At 47.9% G+C, this 15694-nt stretch overlaps 1 protein-coding gene across 2 annotated transcripts in view; it reads right to left on the bottom strand.

The window, feature by feature from the left end:
• Positions 1 to 11930, bottom strand: part of IFT43 (intraflagellar transport 43) — a 78574-nt gene extending 66644 nt beyond the window's left edge. Inside the window, exons 1-2 of one of the 2 annotated variants that reach the window (XM_044230970.1) lie at positions 11868 to 11930; positions 8627 to 8719 (exon numbers count right to left, since the gene is read on the bottom strand). In XM_044230970.1, coding sequence (XP_044086905.1) covers positions 8627 to 8719; positions 11868 to 11921 — 147 coding nt within the window. In that variant the 5' untranslated portion in view covers positions 11922 to 11930. Of the gene's footprint in view, positions 1 to 8626; positions 8720 to 11744; positions 11839 to 11867 lie in introns of those variants that run through there. The other variant, XM_044230972.1, reaches the window with a different exon arrangement.
• Between the last annotated feature and the right edge of the window lie 3764 nt (positions 11931 to 15694).

Below are 15694 nucleotides of genomic sequence, written 5' to 3'. Positions count from 1 at the left end.
AAGGAGCAGTAATGAGAAGAATAATATTCTTATTTAAAAAGAAGTGATATTCGTGCTGAACACAGTGCAAAAGAGATGTACGAATCAGCCCAGCAAAGACTAGGGATGAGAATTCTAGGGATCCACCCTACTCCAGTCCATTCTACTGAATTACAGAATTCTAGGGAACTAGAATAGGGAACTTCATAATCTAAAGAATCCACGTGAGTCTTTACACAGCAGAGTGGCAGGTGTGAAATGAAGCTGGAGATACAGGCAAGTACCAAATCACAGAGCTCCAAGGTCAGGATTTAGAAATTTTTTTTTTTCCTAGTGAGCTCTACACCCAACGTGGGACTCGAACTCATAATCCCTAAGACTGAATCACATGCTTTACTGACTGAACCAGCCAGGCACCCCTAGGATTTTTTCTTTTTTTTTAAATCCTAAATGCAATAGGTAGCTATTAAAGGGTCTTGAGTGTGAAATGAATGATGCACATTTCTATCAGACTGCTCTAGCTGAGCGGCAAGAGGGCAGAAACACAAAAGAAGAGTCCGAGTATAAGGCAACTGCTACAGTTCAGGTAAGTTAAGAGTGGCTTAAACCATTTTGCTCATTCTTGATCATTTTTTTCCTCACAGGATGGTATTTCTAGCCATAGATTTCGAGAAACCTTTGCTCTGGGAACCTTGCCTGAATATAAGTCAATTCTCATTACAACAGAAATATCATCATCATGAAAATCTTCACATTCCAGGAAAAAAAAAAAAAAAAGATCTCTGAACACAGGCCAGCACTCCACATATTCCAATCAGCGGTCACATCAAATTCTAATGCTACAAGAGCACTGAAGTCTTTTGAGCTGGGTCACGATGAGCGGGTATGACCTGTGTTGTTAGATCTCGTACATTCTGAAGATTTTATTTACTTATTTGGCAGAAAGACACAGTGAGAGAGGGAACACAAGCAGGGGGAGTGGGAGAGGGAGAAGCAGGTTTCCCGCTGAGCAGGGAGCCTGATGCAGGGCTCGATCCCAGGACCCTGGAATCATGACCTGAGCTGCAGGCAGACGCTTAACTGACTGAGCCACCCTGGCGCCCCACATGTATGTTCTTCTAATGCCAATTAGGAAAGCTGAGCTGAGAGCTCTGACCCCCTGAGGCAAAGCAATAGCAGTCTGTCATAGGCACCAGCCTGGCTTGTATCACTGATTCACGGACACATATTTTTATTAAGCATCTAGATTACAATTGTTAGAGCGGGATTTGGAATAGCATTAGTCTCTTATTTTGTGAAGTCAAAAGACATTTTCTAAATCCAATCAGATCACAGCTACTTTAATGTTACTTTCATAACGAGCAGATTTCTCTCAAGGGTTACTAGGATCTATCATATATGGGAAAATAATCTATGTTCAGAGCAATCCTCAGAGGAAGCTAAGAATTTCCAGGATATAAACGAAGTATGAACACTATAAACTACGGGTCTACTCAGCACCTCCTTGTGAAGGATAAGCCAGGAGAGTCACAAGTCAGCGACACTGCCCTTGAGCACACCTCTGAGTTTCTCTGGACCAGCAAACATGAACACAGAGTGTGGAGTGTAATGGCTGCACTGAAGATTCATCAATGAAAGGCTAGAAAAGTAGAGAAAGGTCAGTCCATATACAAAAACATAATATTGCCAATTAGTTCAGCATCAAATAAGACACATTGCCTCCTATGCCTCATTTGTCAAAAAAGACAAGGCAGCTGATTCTGGAATATTTGGAAACCATCTCATTGCTTGCAAAAGTAACTTCCAACTACCACTCCATTGCTGGTGGTTTGTCAGCTCCACTGACAAGCCCGGTGTGCCAAGCTCTCTCTCCCTTACCTCCAGGACTTGGCACATGCTCTCCCCTCCACTTGGAGAATATTCTTCTCTGCCCCTTCCCTGGGCTCACATCTACTCATCCTGAAAGTCTCAGCTCAAGCATGAGTTTTTCCCTAGACAACCTTTCTGGATGCTCCCCAGAATAAATGGGGCATGATGTAGGTATTCCTATATTTTTCTGTGTTCAACCCTACCTGGCACTCACTTCTCTAAGGCCCCCAGATCAAAGTTCTGGGAGGACAGGGAGCAGGTCTGGTTTATTACTATACTTCCAGCTGCAAGCACAATGCCTGGCATGTAGAAAATTCTCAGTCCGGGGTGCCTGGGTGGCTCAGTGGGTTAAGCTTCTACCTTTGGCTCAGGTCATGATCTCAGGGATCGAGCCCCACATCGGGCTCTCTGCTCAGTGGGGAGCCTGCTTCCCCCCCTCTCTTGCCTGCCTCTCTGCCTACTTGTGATCTCTCTGTCAAAAAAAAAAAAAAAAGGATTAAAAAAAAAGAAAATTCTCAATCCAGTTTCACAAGTGTATGAATGAATAAATTAATAGATATTACCTTCTACTCCAAGGTCACTTAAGTTACCAAGGTCACTCTTGCCGTCCTCATTTTCTACCTATATTTCCCCAGAATGACAGAATGATATAAGTCAGCAATTAAAGATTATTCTTTGGAAAGACTCCCAAACTCCAGACCGAGGGTTGGGTTTTGGAAAGAAGATGGAAAGAGACTAGCAGATGACTGGTCTGTTGTATAGGCAGAAAGGCCTAGAGGAGGGAAATAAAATGGCTTTCAAGTGGCACAAAGAATTCTCATCAAAAGGGCTCCTCATCCAAATGCTTTGGTCCTAGGGGCCAGTTAGTTCTAAGAAATATGAATATCTCTGTATCTTGAGCTGAACTGCAATCAAACCTAAATGAGTGATACTTTCTAATACTTTCAAATGACAGAAATAGTATGTACCAGGCACTATTGGAAGAGCATTACACATTTGTTTAATCTTCCAACGACGCTAATGGATAGCTTCTACTGTTATCTCCATGGGATCTGTGGAGACAAGGAACCAGGGTTTGGGTGGATAAAGAACGTGCCCAGGGGAAACACCCCGAAACTGGCAGAGCGGGGATTAAAGACAGAACAATAATGAGGTCTTCTTCTCATGTTGTGTAGATCACCTGAACAACAGCTAATGTGAGGCCCTGGGCTAAACTCTTCACATATATTTCTCACCTAACCCTACAGAGGCCAAAGAGAACCTTCAGGTGCTGTTCAAGCACCGCCTCTCAACCTGGGACTCGTGGAAACCAGCAAGAGTGACTCCCCCTGCCCTTACAGGGAGCAAACTGAGGCACGAGGTGTTCCCATGCATCGGGCTGGGACAGTGAAAGGGCTCAAGCCAATGCTGGAAGAAAACCTAAAGATGCTGTTTCTAAGGACAGGCTCTGCCCTCAGTTGACATTCCCTCCCCCACAGTGGCGGCCCTAGGGATGGGGAGCGATGTGCGTCGCCCACCCTGACAGAGAGAGTTCAAAACCGAAGCATGCGAAACACGACATAAATATGAAGTGTGGAAAACGCATTCCTCACAAAACAGTCCTTCATCAAATTCCCTGCATCCCTCCTCGACGACGTTATCGGGAGCATCCTTCAACCCAGCCCATTGGAGAGCGCCTACGAAAAAGGCTGAAAAATGTGACCAATCAGGAAAGTTATTTTTGTGAGAAAGAAGAAAAATGTCACCAAAAAGGGTCAGCAGATAACCCTATTGGGCTGAAAATAGCTGCCCGGTTGGCAGAGCAGTCAGGGAACAGGCAGAGGGCGAGAGACGTCATGTAAAGCGCCGAGGGAGCTCCAGCTGCGTGAAGCTGCTGAGGGATGAGGAAATTGGCCTAATTTGGGAACATGAGCCCAACAGCATTGCTCAGATTCCTGCGAGGGAATCTGGCTAACTTTCAGTTCTGCGTCCTAGGAGGAACACTGAAGGGATGGGGGGTGGAGAGAAAGGGAACAGCTGTGACTCAAACATTTCTTCAGACAAGTGGATGGATAAGGGTCATCAAGTGAGAGCTTACTCGCGCTCCAGAAGGATTCCAAGGGAGTAACCCAAAAGCTTCTCTTCCCTCTCCAAAAGCCTTTCTCTGCTGGAAGCGCCGTGCACCTACCTATCTAGCAGGAATCACAGAGATCAAACTAGAGTCAGAGATGAGCTGGATGACTCTGAACCAGTCGTCCAACCTCTCAAAGTCTCAGTGTCTTCATGGCTAATATGGCGTAAGAGTAGCCACTGCTTCAAGAGCCACCACGAGCCTTAACGAGGACCCCACATGCAGTTCACCGAGAGATGGCAATCGTTCCAACATCAGCCGAAATTATTATGAAAGGGAGAGTCTGCAAACTACAAGTTAAGCCACAAAGAGATCTAGACCCAAGGGAGAAGTGCTCATCCAAAAGAACGGCCAGACCTAGATAGGTTTTGCCCAAGATCACTTTTCACCAATCCCATGACTCGGTAGTGTAACTTATAGTAGAAGATGTCCTGGTCTTGAGGGAGTGTGTTAAGGGAAGAATCATCTGTATCAACAGAAGGTGAAAGCTTAGGCAGAGAAACTCTCAGAGCTGCCCTGACCAGAGGAAGGTACATACTACAGACATGCAGACATGCGTCACGGGACAATATCTGTAACCATAATACCAACCTCAACTACCGCTCAACTATGCAGCTAGTAATCCAACCCTGAGTTGTGACAGGTGACCCCCAAAGTCCCCAAGACAGAAGAGTGCAGTCAAAAACTTTCTCGATAACTGCTATGTCCTGTGAGCTGGAGACTGTGTTATGCGTTTTATCTGTATTACTTAATTTCTTTACGACATCCCTAAAGAAGTAGGTATGACTCTGACCAACTCTGAGCGAAAGTACACGAAGAGCTCATTTTTAAGGTTACTCCGTACAATCAAATGGTTGGAGTTCTTGCAAAGTATTCAAAACTTACTGAAGGACGAGTCAAAGAAAGAGACCTTCCCCCTCTCCTCTCAGAGAGGGAGGAAGCATTTCATCACCGGCACCGAGCCACAGGTAGAGGCAAAGAGCCCCGGAGGCAACAGAGAAAATGGGCAGAAGGAAAAGATCCAGAAGAGTTGACAAAGGTAACTCAATCAGATATCCTGGAATTTCAGGGCATATAATGTTTCACTGATCTCTACCTGACTTTCAATTAGAACTCTGGAGAGGAATGTGGATTTTTTTGTTGTTACTAAAAATAATTCTTTCCTGTCATACCCAAATTTATGAAAAAAAAAATCTGTGTATGAATTCAATTTTTTAAAAAAGTGATGACACATCGGTAGGAAACTACCTACTCAGCAGCCAGTCTCCCCCACCCCAAACTGCCATGTTATGGCTGTGGCAACAGGCCTCACTGAAGAGTCCCTTGAAACTCGAGGCTGTTTGAAGAGCCAGTTCTGATCAATGAAATATAACTCTCTCTCTCTCTCTCTCTCAAATAAATAAAATCTCGAAACAAAAGAAGGGTGGGACGAAAGAGTTAAATAATTTGCTGAGTAGGGTTCACGTGTGGCAGAGCCAGGATTTCAACCCAGGCCTGTATGACCCCGAACCCTGTGTCCTTACCCACTCTTCATGAGGAATGGCCCCCTGCACCCAGGAAGCACAAACCCTGCTTTAGATCACTACCAGTCTCCTGAAGGGATAAGGAGTAGAGCAGTCTGACTTTGCAGTCAGTTTGACAGGAGACCCAGGCTCCTGGCCTCCTACGTGGCTGCCCTGTAATAAAAATGGCAAAGCCCTGTCCAACCCTCATCTACTCACGAGTTTCCTGAAGGAACACAAGGCGTGTAGTGCTGTCAAACGCATCTCTCCCTTAATCCCCACAACAACCTGGTGGCATTGTTACCGCCACTAGACAGACAGTGAAATGGAGGATTAGAGAGATCAGTGGACTTGTCCAAGATCCAGGCAATTAGCAGAGCCGGTCTCCAGTCCCAGTTTGCTGGTGTCAGGCCCTGTGTTCTCTCTGTTCTAGCAGACTGCCTCTCTGTCTCCTCCACCAGAGCGCCCAGCTCCGCCACCTCGCCTCAAAACAAACATTCCTACCTATCTCTACAGTCACTCCAGGATGTCGGAATGGCCCCCAGGTGCCATGTTTACGTTTGCAGGGATAGCTTCCTCCTAGGATCTAGTCAGCAAGGGGACAAAAATAAACACGTCAGGTCATACGCTCAGAACTGGAATGTAAATGGGCACACACCAAAGTCCTGGGATCTAATTTTAGAAAGAAACAGCAGAAAAGTCCCACACAGCACACGAAGCATCTGGCCCTGGGGGAGGCTGCCCACACGGCTTTAAACCTCAGTCAGCCCAGGGAGAGAAGGAATCCTGGAATTCTGACCGGCCTGTCACTGCTGCAGGCACCAGTTGGGCAAAGAACAGAATGACTTTTCATCATGTTCTCTCAGAACAAAGCTAAGGCCCAGAGGTGAATGTCCCTGGGGAAACACATAGGTCTTCCAGAAAGGCTGAAACCCTGTCTGTGCTTTTGAAGTTTAGCCGCTCACAGTCCTGACTCTCACTGGGATCCACGGGGAAGGTGATGGGTAGGTGAACAATGCCTACCGACCCTAGCCAGGAAGCTGATTTGGTGTGGGGGTTACACAGAGCCTCAAGGCCAGCAGGTCATTCCAGGATATCCTGGCCTACCACAGGCCCATTATCTAACCACCGCAGGTGGCTGAAACCTCCTTCACAATTAAGTAGACACGTGATTGGTCTTTCCGGCTGCCAGTGATCACAGGAGTGAAAGTTCCAATATGGCAGGAGATTCTCTCTTTTGTTCACTAAAATATGCCAACCCTCTGCAATGGTGCCTGGCACATAATAAACTTCAGTAACTATTTGTTGAAGAAATAGCAGAAAAGGATTTGCTATCAGGAAGATGTCCCTGGACCCACAGTCTAAAGCGGCCAGAGGCCAAGAGGAGACTCCGTTAACCCAGTCTTCCGCTTGGCCCTTCTCTCCTGGCAGGCATATGCTACTGTAGGTCAAGCTCCCTCAGATCCAGGGATGGGTATGATATGTCCTCTTCCGCCATCTCCCCACACTGTACCACCGTCCCCCTTACCGGGGCCTCCGGTGCACCACTATGTACCACCTGCCATCCTACGCCACTCTTCCTCAGCCTGTGATGGCCCCCGTCCGCACACGGTGCACCTCACCACCCACCCCCTCAACCCCGGTCCTGTCAACCTCACGCCTGTGCTGGGCACTGTGAGTGATGGACGGCCTTCCACAAGCTCACCTCTTATGAGGGGGCCAGTCATGGAAATGACTAGAATACAACGTAATAAGCACTATAATGCAGGTGCTCTGGGCTAAAGTCACCAACTGACAACCCATGGGCCTAATCCAGCCCACATGATGGTTTAATTATTATAATTAGTTGCTCACCTATAAAAATGTGTTGCTCTCTCACAAAATTTTAGACTGCCAGCATCTCTCAGAAAATCAGAGGATCTGGCAATCCTGGGCCTGTGTTCCCCACAGTGTCCATCAGCTTTAGCTAGGCAGTGGTTTCCTCTTTACGGGGGACAGGTGGCCTCTGGTTCGCACAACCCGTCTCCCACCCTCTCCCTATGGTGTCCAGGCAGCGAGGCCATGGGCCAGTCACCAGCAGCTCTGTACCGGAATGACTGTTTCCTTAGAGTAATGATGCTCTGTACCCACATCTCTACAATAAGTGAGAAGGTAAAAGACACATCGAAAGGGCCATGTGGACTGCTCACAGAAGTGCTAGAGAACTTGCTCCCCATGAAAGTGAAGACTATTCCTACACCTGTAAGTAAGTGTACCTGTGTCTTGTCCCCAGCATGCTTTACTCAGGCACCTGCCTAGCTCGTTAGGCTTCTCAGCGAAGGCCCCTTCATCGATTTTAAACCTCCTATGGCCAATGAACTAAAGAACTGAGAAGAAGCCAGACTTCCTGCTGTGTGGGAACTTACTGCATAGTGGGGCAGATAAACACCTAAAAAGAAAACGAGCACACTGTGTGAGAACATGCAGATATCCTACAACAGGTACTACGGGCACCAAGAAGGAGCCCTACGCTGGCCTGCGGAAGTTAGGAAGAGCCGATGGAGGAATTATCCCGAAACTGGTTCTTGAAAAGAGCACAGTTTATTCAAACGGACAAAGGAAGATACAAAGGGGAGCTGAGTAAACTGCCAAAAATAGTGCCCTGGCATTAAAAGTGTTCCTCATCAGGATTACCCATGCTCCGTGGAGTAGCTGGATAAATTCCCACAATTCCAGGCCACTCAGAAAAGTTTCCAAGGAAGTAAGGCCAGCACTAATCCCCTTCCTGCCTGAAAACTGTAGCAAGTGCAGGTCACCACTGAGAGCAAACGTCCAGTTGTGTAATCCAACCTTACGTCACCAGCATGCCTCGCTGGCACTGATTCGGCAGAAATAAAAACCTGGATTTCCACTGGATTTTGAAACTTCCTGGTCCCTGGCTTCAGCGAACTTAAGAACCATCTTCACTGAGAATATAACGCAATGCACAGAAACTACTCTGGCTTCAAAGAAAAAAAAAAGTTCCTCTTTCATTTCTTGCTACCAGGATGAATGCCAAGGAAGGGAATTCCTAAATCAAGATAGGAGGAAGGGCTGGCATTACAGAGAAGTGATATCAAATCCCAAATCCTTGCTCATTAAGTAATTACGTACTCTTAGAAAGCATTTTTTTTTTTTTAACACCTACCTCTCCAGTCAGAATTGAAGAGGAGTTCTTGCTACGGAGATGATTCTCGACTTGAGCTGCCTCCTGTTGAGCTCGGCGACCCATCTTCGGCCCCTGTAAGGAGAGATGAGGAGTGCTGCTGACCCAAACATCTTTGAGCCACTGTGAGAACGAGAATTCTGGGAAGGTAAAAGCAAGGACAGGATTTGAGGCGGGGGGCGGTGGGGGGGGGGGGAGGTGGAATTTGAGCAACTTGAACATATTTTTCAAAAATGCTCCATACCCTTAAAATAACACCTGATGCCCCTTCTATTTGATAGGAAAATATGAAATTCCTGGATTAATGGCCAGGGGTTTCTCTTTTAACTGCCACAGATCTTTCCTACCCAAAGAAATGCACACAGACATTCCTCGAGAATGAACAGAGACCTCGTGCCACAGTTCAGGGAAGAAGGTGGCAAAGGCTCGCATGTTCCAATGTAGGATTCTAGAAAGGCCTCATTTCAAAGCTGCAGCCTGGCATGAAATTGTTATCAAAAAGGCTTTTGGGGGTAAGTATCCTTAAATTCCATGGCAACTAGCACCAGAGAAATACAGTTCGCATTTGCTCCGACGTATACACTAATTGGATTTGCGCTTCTAGAGAGTAAAGAAAATCTCTTATGAGAATTTTGAGCCATCAGCTTCAGAAATCAGAACGCTTTAAATTCTGAGTCATCAAATGAACCATCTGCAGGTGTTCCCCAAAGCCTTTCTGGGTGGAGGCTCTGTGTCTCAAATGCTTCCCAGCACAGAAACAAAACTTTATTTAGGCAGACTGGTGGATGTTGAAATATTTATATTTCAGTTGTTGGCTTTTCTAAAACCAGCATGAATATAAGCACTCATTAATAAAATCTCATTTAATGTGGCTTCACTGGATTCTCACAGGGGCAGGGACTAGGACTGATGCCAATTCACAAGTGTGGAAAGTGAGGCCCAACAAGGCAAGGAAATGGCAGAAGAAAATCGAAAAGCAAAATCTTCTTCTGTCTTCAGCTTCTCAGTTCTTTCCACTATCCCATGCTGGAGTTTCAGTTTTCAGATGTTCTAAGAACTGTCTGCACCAATACATTGAGAGGGGTTACACGGGAGTTGCATAAAAAACCCTATGACATGTTTACATTTCAAATTCAAGCCAGTAATTTAGGTTTTGGGGATGATGGAAACAATCTTTCTGATCAGCAGCTCATTTTCCTCCGAGGCAGATAGTTCCACCCCTCTGCCTATCTCTCCCCTTTCCCACTTGTCCTAGCACTTGGTATCTGAACATGGTGTACCATGCACAGTGGTTGCTAAAACAAAAATTCAACGAGCTTGTCTCTAAATGCAGTTTCTGGGCAGTTTCTCTAATAACTGTAAAGTATTTTAAGGTTTTAAGCTTTTTTGAAAGCCCTGTATAAATCCACAGGAATGACTGGTAGAAAAACTACTTTACTATATTTAGATGTAGGTGTATTTTAAATGTATAGTCTGTTTATTGTCCATTTTCCCCCCGCCGGATTGTAAGCCCCCTGAGGACAAGGACTTTGCTTGTTGTTGCTGTTGTTTTTTTAAGATTTTATTTTTTTAAGTAATCTCTACACCCAGCATGGGCCCTGAGATCAAGAGTCGCATGCTCGGGGCACCTGGGTGGCTCAGTGGGTTAAAGCCTCTGCCTCTGGCTCAGGTCATGATCTCAGGGTCCTGGGATTGACCCCGCACCGGTCTCTCTGTTCCGCGGGAAGCCTGCTTCCCTCTCTCTCTCTTTCTCTCGCTGGCTGCCTCTCTGCCTACTTATGATCTCTGCCTGTCAAATAAATAAATAAATCCTTTAAAAAAAAAAAAAAAAAGAGTCGCATGCTCCACCATGCTTTGAGCCAGCCAAAGCATGTGTTGTTGGTTTTTCCGTTTTTCTTTTCCCACTGCTACATCTCCAGCACTTAACACAATGCCTGATACACAATGTCTGATACACAATAAAAATTTGTTGAAAGAATGAATGCATAACTACATTTACATTCCCAGGGACTAAACAAGTTCACATCTCATAAGGACCCGGTGACCTAATATTCTCTTTGGTCAGTCAAGGGACCTGCTTCATCCTAAACAGTTGTTCTTGTCCCCTGAGAGGCGCTCTTCTCCAGTACCTTGGAGGACATCCGATGCTATCAGGGCCCTTCAAAACACTTAGAGATTCCAGAGCAGAAACTGAAGACCTGCCGTGTGCCCCAATCTTCTAGTGACTGTGGTCCTGACTAATTTTAAAGGTAAAAGGGTTTGATGGGACTGTGATGGAGTTACAACACTGAACCTGGGTCTTGAATCTAGGTCGATGATTTACAAACTATATACACAACCAGGTAAATCGCAGCCTCAGAAGTCATAGCAGCGAACTTCTTCTATTAACTTAGCACATGAGGGGCGCTGCATGAAATGCTTCCCAGGTGTTACTCTGTCTCATTTTCATTGCAGCACTTTACTTTGAAGTATCAACATCTCCATTCTAGAGATAAGGAAACCAAGGTTGGGGAGCGTGTGTTTGTTGTTAATTTTTTAGATTTGGGTACGGTTGACACACAATGCTCACTTTTTTTTTTTTAACCCAGTAAGCAGCTTCGTAATCCATCTGACCTCTGGGCCCCCAGCACCTAGCCACTCCACCACGTTATAAATCCTAAACCATAAAAATAAGGTAGTGCCCACGACCCCTTGGGAACTCAATGGGCAAGAAAAGGCCCTTCCAGTCAGCGCCAGCCTACCAGCCTGCCCTCCATGCATAAAACACTGAGGTTTTTACATGAAATTACAGCATGAGAATTCTCAAGGAAAAAAACCCTAGCATGGGTGCAAGTGCGACTCTGGCCCAGGATGCCTCCAGTCACCCTCAGATATACCCGCTCTAGGGGAGTTGGCACTCACGGCTCCAGAAAGCGGAGCCTGGCTGGGAAATTTCCCACTGGTCCCAGAGGCCGGCAGGGGCAGGATCTGGGTTTTGTTTTGTTTGTTTTTTTTTTTCTTTCAGAGAATTTTAAAGAAAGCAAACCCCAGGCCCGTAGCGGCGGAGCCCACCGCTGCCCCGGGGGCGGGGCGGCTGAGGCAGCCTCTTCATCCGCCTCACCCTTCCGCGGCTCCGCGTCCTCCCGCTCAGGCCAGGCCGAGGCGCCTCCGGGAAGCCAGGCCGGCTAGGTCGCCCCTCACCACCCGCCAAATCCTAGCCCCAAGCCCCCAAGTCGGTCCTCACGGAGGTGGCCAAGCCGCTGCGCCGCTCCTCGCCTAAGTCCAGCACATCCTCCATCTCCGCGGCCGCCTGAGGTCATTTCCTGGAAACCAAGCGGCGCAGTCGCGTCCCTGACGACGGCTCCGCCCTTTCATCTCAATATTTAAAGGATCCGCCGCAGGATTCCTGGAGTCCCTGTGCCACCTCTGAATAAACCAAAACTTTCCTAAACTGCTTTGCCTGACTTCTGGAAGAAACCCTCAGCTATTAAATCCTGCTAGGGCCGCTCCTATGGGACAGCGAAAAAAATGTTAGTCTTTAGGAATTGTCTACGTGTGTAGCTCTGTTTAAATACAGGTTATTAAGTGCAAAGCCTACTACTAATAGTAGTGATTAAATTGATCCTTCCTATTTATATAGGCCCTTACTATGAACAAAGGATTTCCTCAGTTATTAGCTCACGGGAAGGGTATAATAACCTTATGTGAAAAGCAAGGTGTGCCTATTATTTCCACAGGACAGATAAGAAAACAGGCTCAGGGGAGGGGGGAGTGGTCAGGTGCAAATAAAGTTTCTCATGGAACATGCAATATACATAATCTCTGCCTTCAAGAAGTTGACAGAGACTGAACCAAAATGTCAAATACCTAAGTAGTGATAACATTCAAAAGTCAAGTTATCCCTCCAACACTCCCACATAGTGAGCCTCAGTGATATCTCTGTTCAAAAATTGAGGACCGTAAGGTGCAAAGAGGTGGCTTGAGGGAAATCATCTGAGTGCCAAGCAGCAAAGCCTGATGACTTTTTGATATCAGATCTTATTAGAGTATTTTTCTCCTGCACATATTCCTGGGTACCAGCCATATTCCTAGGTCAGCAGAGGAAGATGTCCCTTGAATTACCAGCTTAATGGGGCAACCGAGTGGAGTCTTTATTGACTCTCCAAGTAACATCCCTGAGTCCACACCACGGGCCAGGTCCCCGGTGCTGGTTAGCTAGACTCTGCCCCCCTGCCAGAAGATGGCTTCACGGTCCTGATAGTAAGCAATGTCCCTAGTATCATACTAGGGTAAGGCCTAGATGCCCACTGCTAAAAAGCCTTTTTAAATACCCAATAAACTGGGTGCCTGGGTGGCTCAGTGGGTTAAGCCGCTGCCTTCGGCTCAGGTCATGATCTCAGGGTCCCGCATCGGGCTCTCTGCTCAGCAGGGAGCCTGCTTCCCTCTCTCTCTCTCTCTCTCTGCCTGCCTCTCTGTCTACTTGTGATCTCTGTCTGTCAAATAAACAAATAAAATCTTAAAAAACATACCCAATAAACTACTCAGTTCAACCAGTCACCCACACATGTTTACTGGGTAGGGCCGTGTGTTAGCGTGTCTTGTGACAGCAAGAGCACAGCTTGATGTCAGGAGAGTTGTGGGCTCATCCTAGGTCTGCTGGTAACCACCTGTGTGGCCAGGCAGAGCCCTCTCTGGACCTCAGTCTCCTCCCTCATAATTGCTCTTGGAGATGACCCCCAAGATCTGATCCTCACTGAGAATACCCGTTTAGATTTTAATCTGATGAAGCATTCATTGCCAAAATCCAAGACAGATAAAACGTAGGCTCCCATGAATCCTTTGTTTTCGTCTTCCTTGGCACCAGATGAGGAAGAAGGGATTCATCTTTGGATTTTTCCATTTGGTGTGAGCTCATAGCTACACTACCATCACCTTACTGCCAGTTTCCAAACCCTAACTCCCACTTCCTCCCTGACTTCCTGAAAGCAAAAGGTGCACTGCACCGTGCTCAGTTTGAGCAGAAAGAAACCCTAGGGCAGTGGCTTCCAGACCTCGCTGAGTACCTGACTCATCTGCGGGGTTTGTTAAAAATACACGTGCCAGGGCCGCATCCCTGGAGACTGACTGGGAGTCCCAATGGATAGAACTTGAATAATTTTCCTCCCATCTTGCAGGTGTTTGCTTAAAGGCCTCAGTAAGGTCTTCTCTGTTACCCTATTTTAAGTTTCAACAGTTCCAACCTAGGCACTTCCTAATCTACTTTCCTGCTTTATTTTCCACCATGAGGCTCATCTTTTATCATCATACCTAATTATTTGATTTACTGCCAGTTTCCCCGCCCCTCCTACCCCACCCCTAATGTAAGGTCCCTTCAGGGCAAGAGTTTTGTTAGTTTGTTTTCTTCAGGGCTACATCCACAGAGCCCAGAACAGTGCCTGGCATACAGAGAATGTCAAAATATTTCTCAAATGATGGCTGAATTTCAGAGGCAGTATTGCCTAAGAAAATGTATAGAGCCTGACAATACATTTCCTGGGTCCAAATCTCAGAGTTGAAACCTACTGCCTATATATTTTAGGTAAGTTACTTTTGAGCTTTCTACACCTAGATTTCCACATGTTATTCAAATGACAACAATGCTTACCCAAACTAGAGAGCCTGGGTTAAATATCGCTTCCACCACCCACCAGCAGGCTGGCCCTTAGAGGAAAAAAAAAAAAAATCGTTCTGTGCCTCAGTTTCCTCAACTGTAAGCTGATCAACCACTGTTCTGGGTATTCAGTGAACATCCCAGAGGCCTGGGAGTCAGGAGCAGGAAGCAGACCTCAGAGGAAGGGTCCAGGAAGGTGGGTGAGGTGGGGTGAAGTGGTGGGGAGCAGCACTGATTCCCAGGAAAGAGATCAAGTCAGAGGCAAGTCCTATGTTGCCGGAAAGCAACGTGCCTTGCCCTCTCTGGGCTTCTCGTGGGAAAAGACCTAGAAGCTTAGGCAGAGAAGAGAAACGAGAGCGAACGGAGAGAAAACTTCCCCTCACCCATCTGGGAAATGGGCTAGGGCCAACTGCTGACTTTGCGCTCGCTGGCGCAGCTCCCTGCGGAACCCTCGGCGGGGAGGGAGGCTGCGAACATCTGGAGCACATTTCTGCGAGAGCGGCTGCCGAGCGGGGCCCGGGGAAGAGAGAGGTGCACTTGTGCGCGCGTCGGTCCGAGAGCGAGGCCGTCCCCCCAGGCTCCGGTGTCGCTTCCCTCGCCCTCTGCCGCGGCCCCTGTCCCCCGGCCCCACCCCCCAGCCCTCCCCGGTGTCTGGGCCCGGGCCCGCCGCGCTCCTTCACTGGCGCGCTCGCCTCGCCAGAGGGCACCCTAGGTCTGCCGGAAAACGCCACCATTTTCAATGGCCCTGGAGCATCTCCAAGCTTCAGCCCGCCGCCCGACTCCAGGCTTGTCCGTGAAGAATTGGGGCCAGGATCACCGTGGAGCAGTGCCCACCTCCGACCCCGCTCCCCGGCCCGGCGTCGCTCCCCGCGCCGCCTGCCTCCATCCCCGAGGATGGGCACGGCTCCTCCTGCGCCAGCCCCGCGCGCGCCCCTGCCCGGTGCCTCGCGCCCCAGCCCGGCGGGCCGCTGTGCCCGGGTTGGGGTGGGGGTGGGGGCGGGCCGGGGCAGGAGCGAGAGACTGGCGGAGTAGAGAGGACGGACTGACAGCTGGCGAGAGGGCGAAGGAGCTGGGGGAGAAGGAGGGAAGGGATTCGTCGGAGTAACTTTCCAGAAAAACAGTCAACGTGTAGCAGGAGTGACTCCAAGAGGGGAAAAAAAGTTCAGTTACCACGTCGAACGAGAGGGCTCGCAAAGTATTTTTCAAACGGGCTCGGCTTTTCCTGTGCCTGTTTAAAACATTAAAATCGTGCAGCAAAAGAGGCTGCGTGCGCTGGTCCCTCCCTCCCCCACCCGAGCCAGAGACGTCATGGGAGGGAGGTATAAAATTTCAGCAGAGAGAAATAGAGAAAGCAGTGTGTGTGCATGTGTGTGTGAGAGAGGGAGAGGGAGAGGAGCGAGAGGGAGCGAGGGAGAAGGAGA

The sequence above is a fragment of the Neovison vison genome, chromosome 13, assembly GCF_020171115.1.
Source record: "Neovison vison isolate M4711 chromosome 13, ASM_NN_V1, whole genome shotgun sequence".
NCBI lineage: Eukaryota > Metazoa > Chordata > Mammalia > Carnivora > Mustelidae > Neogale > Neogale vison.
The sequence above is the reverse complement of the archived record's forward strand: the minus strand, read 5'-3'. Positions and strand labels throughout refer to the sequence as shown.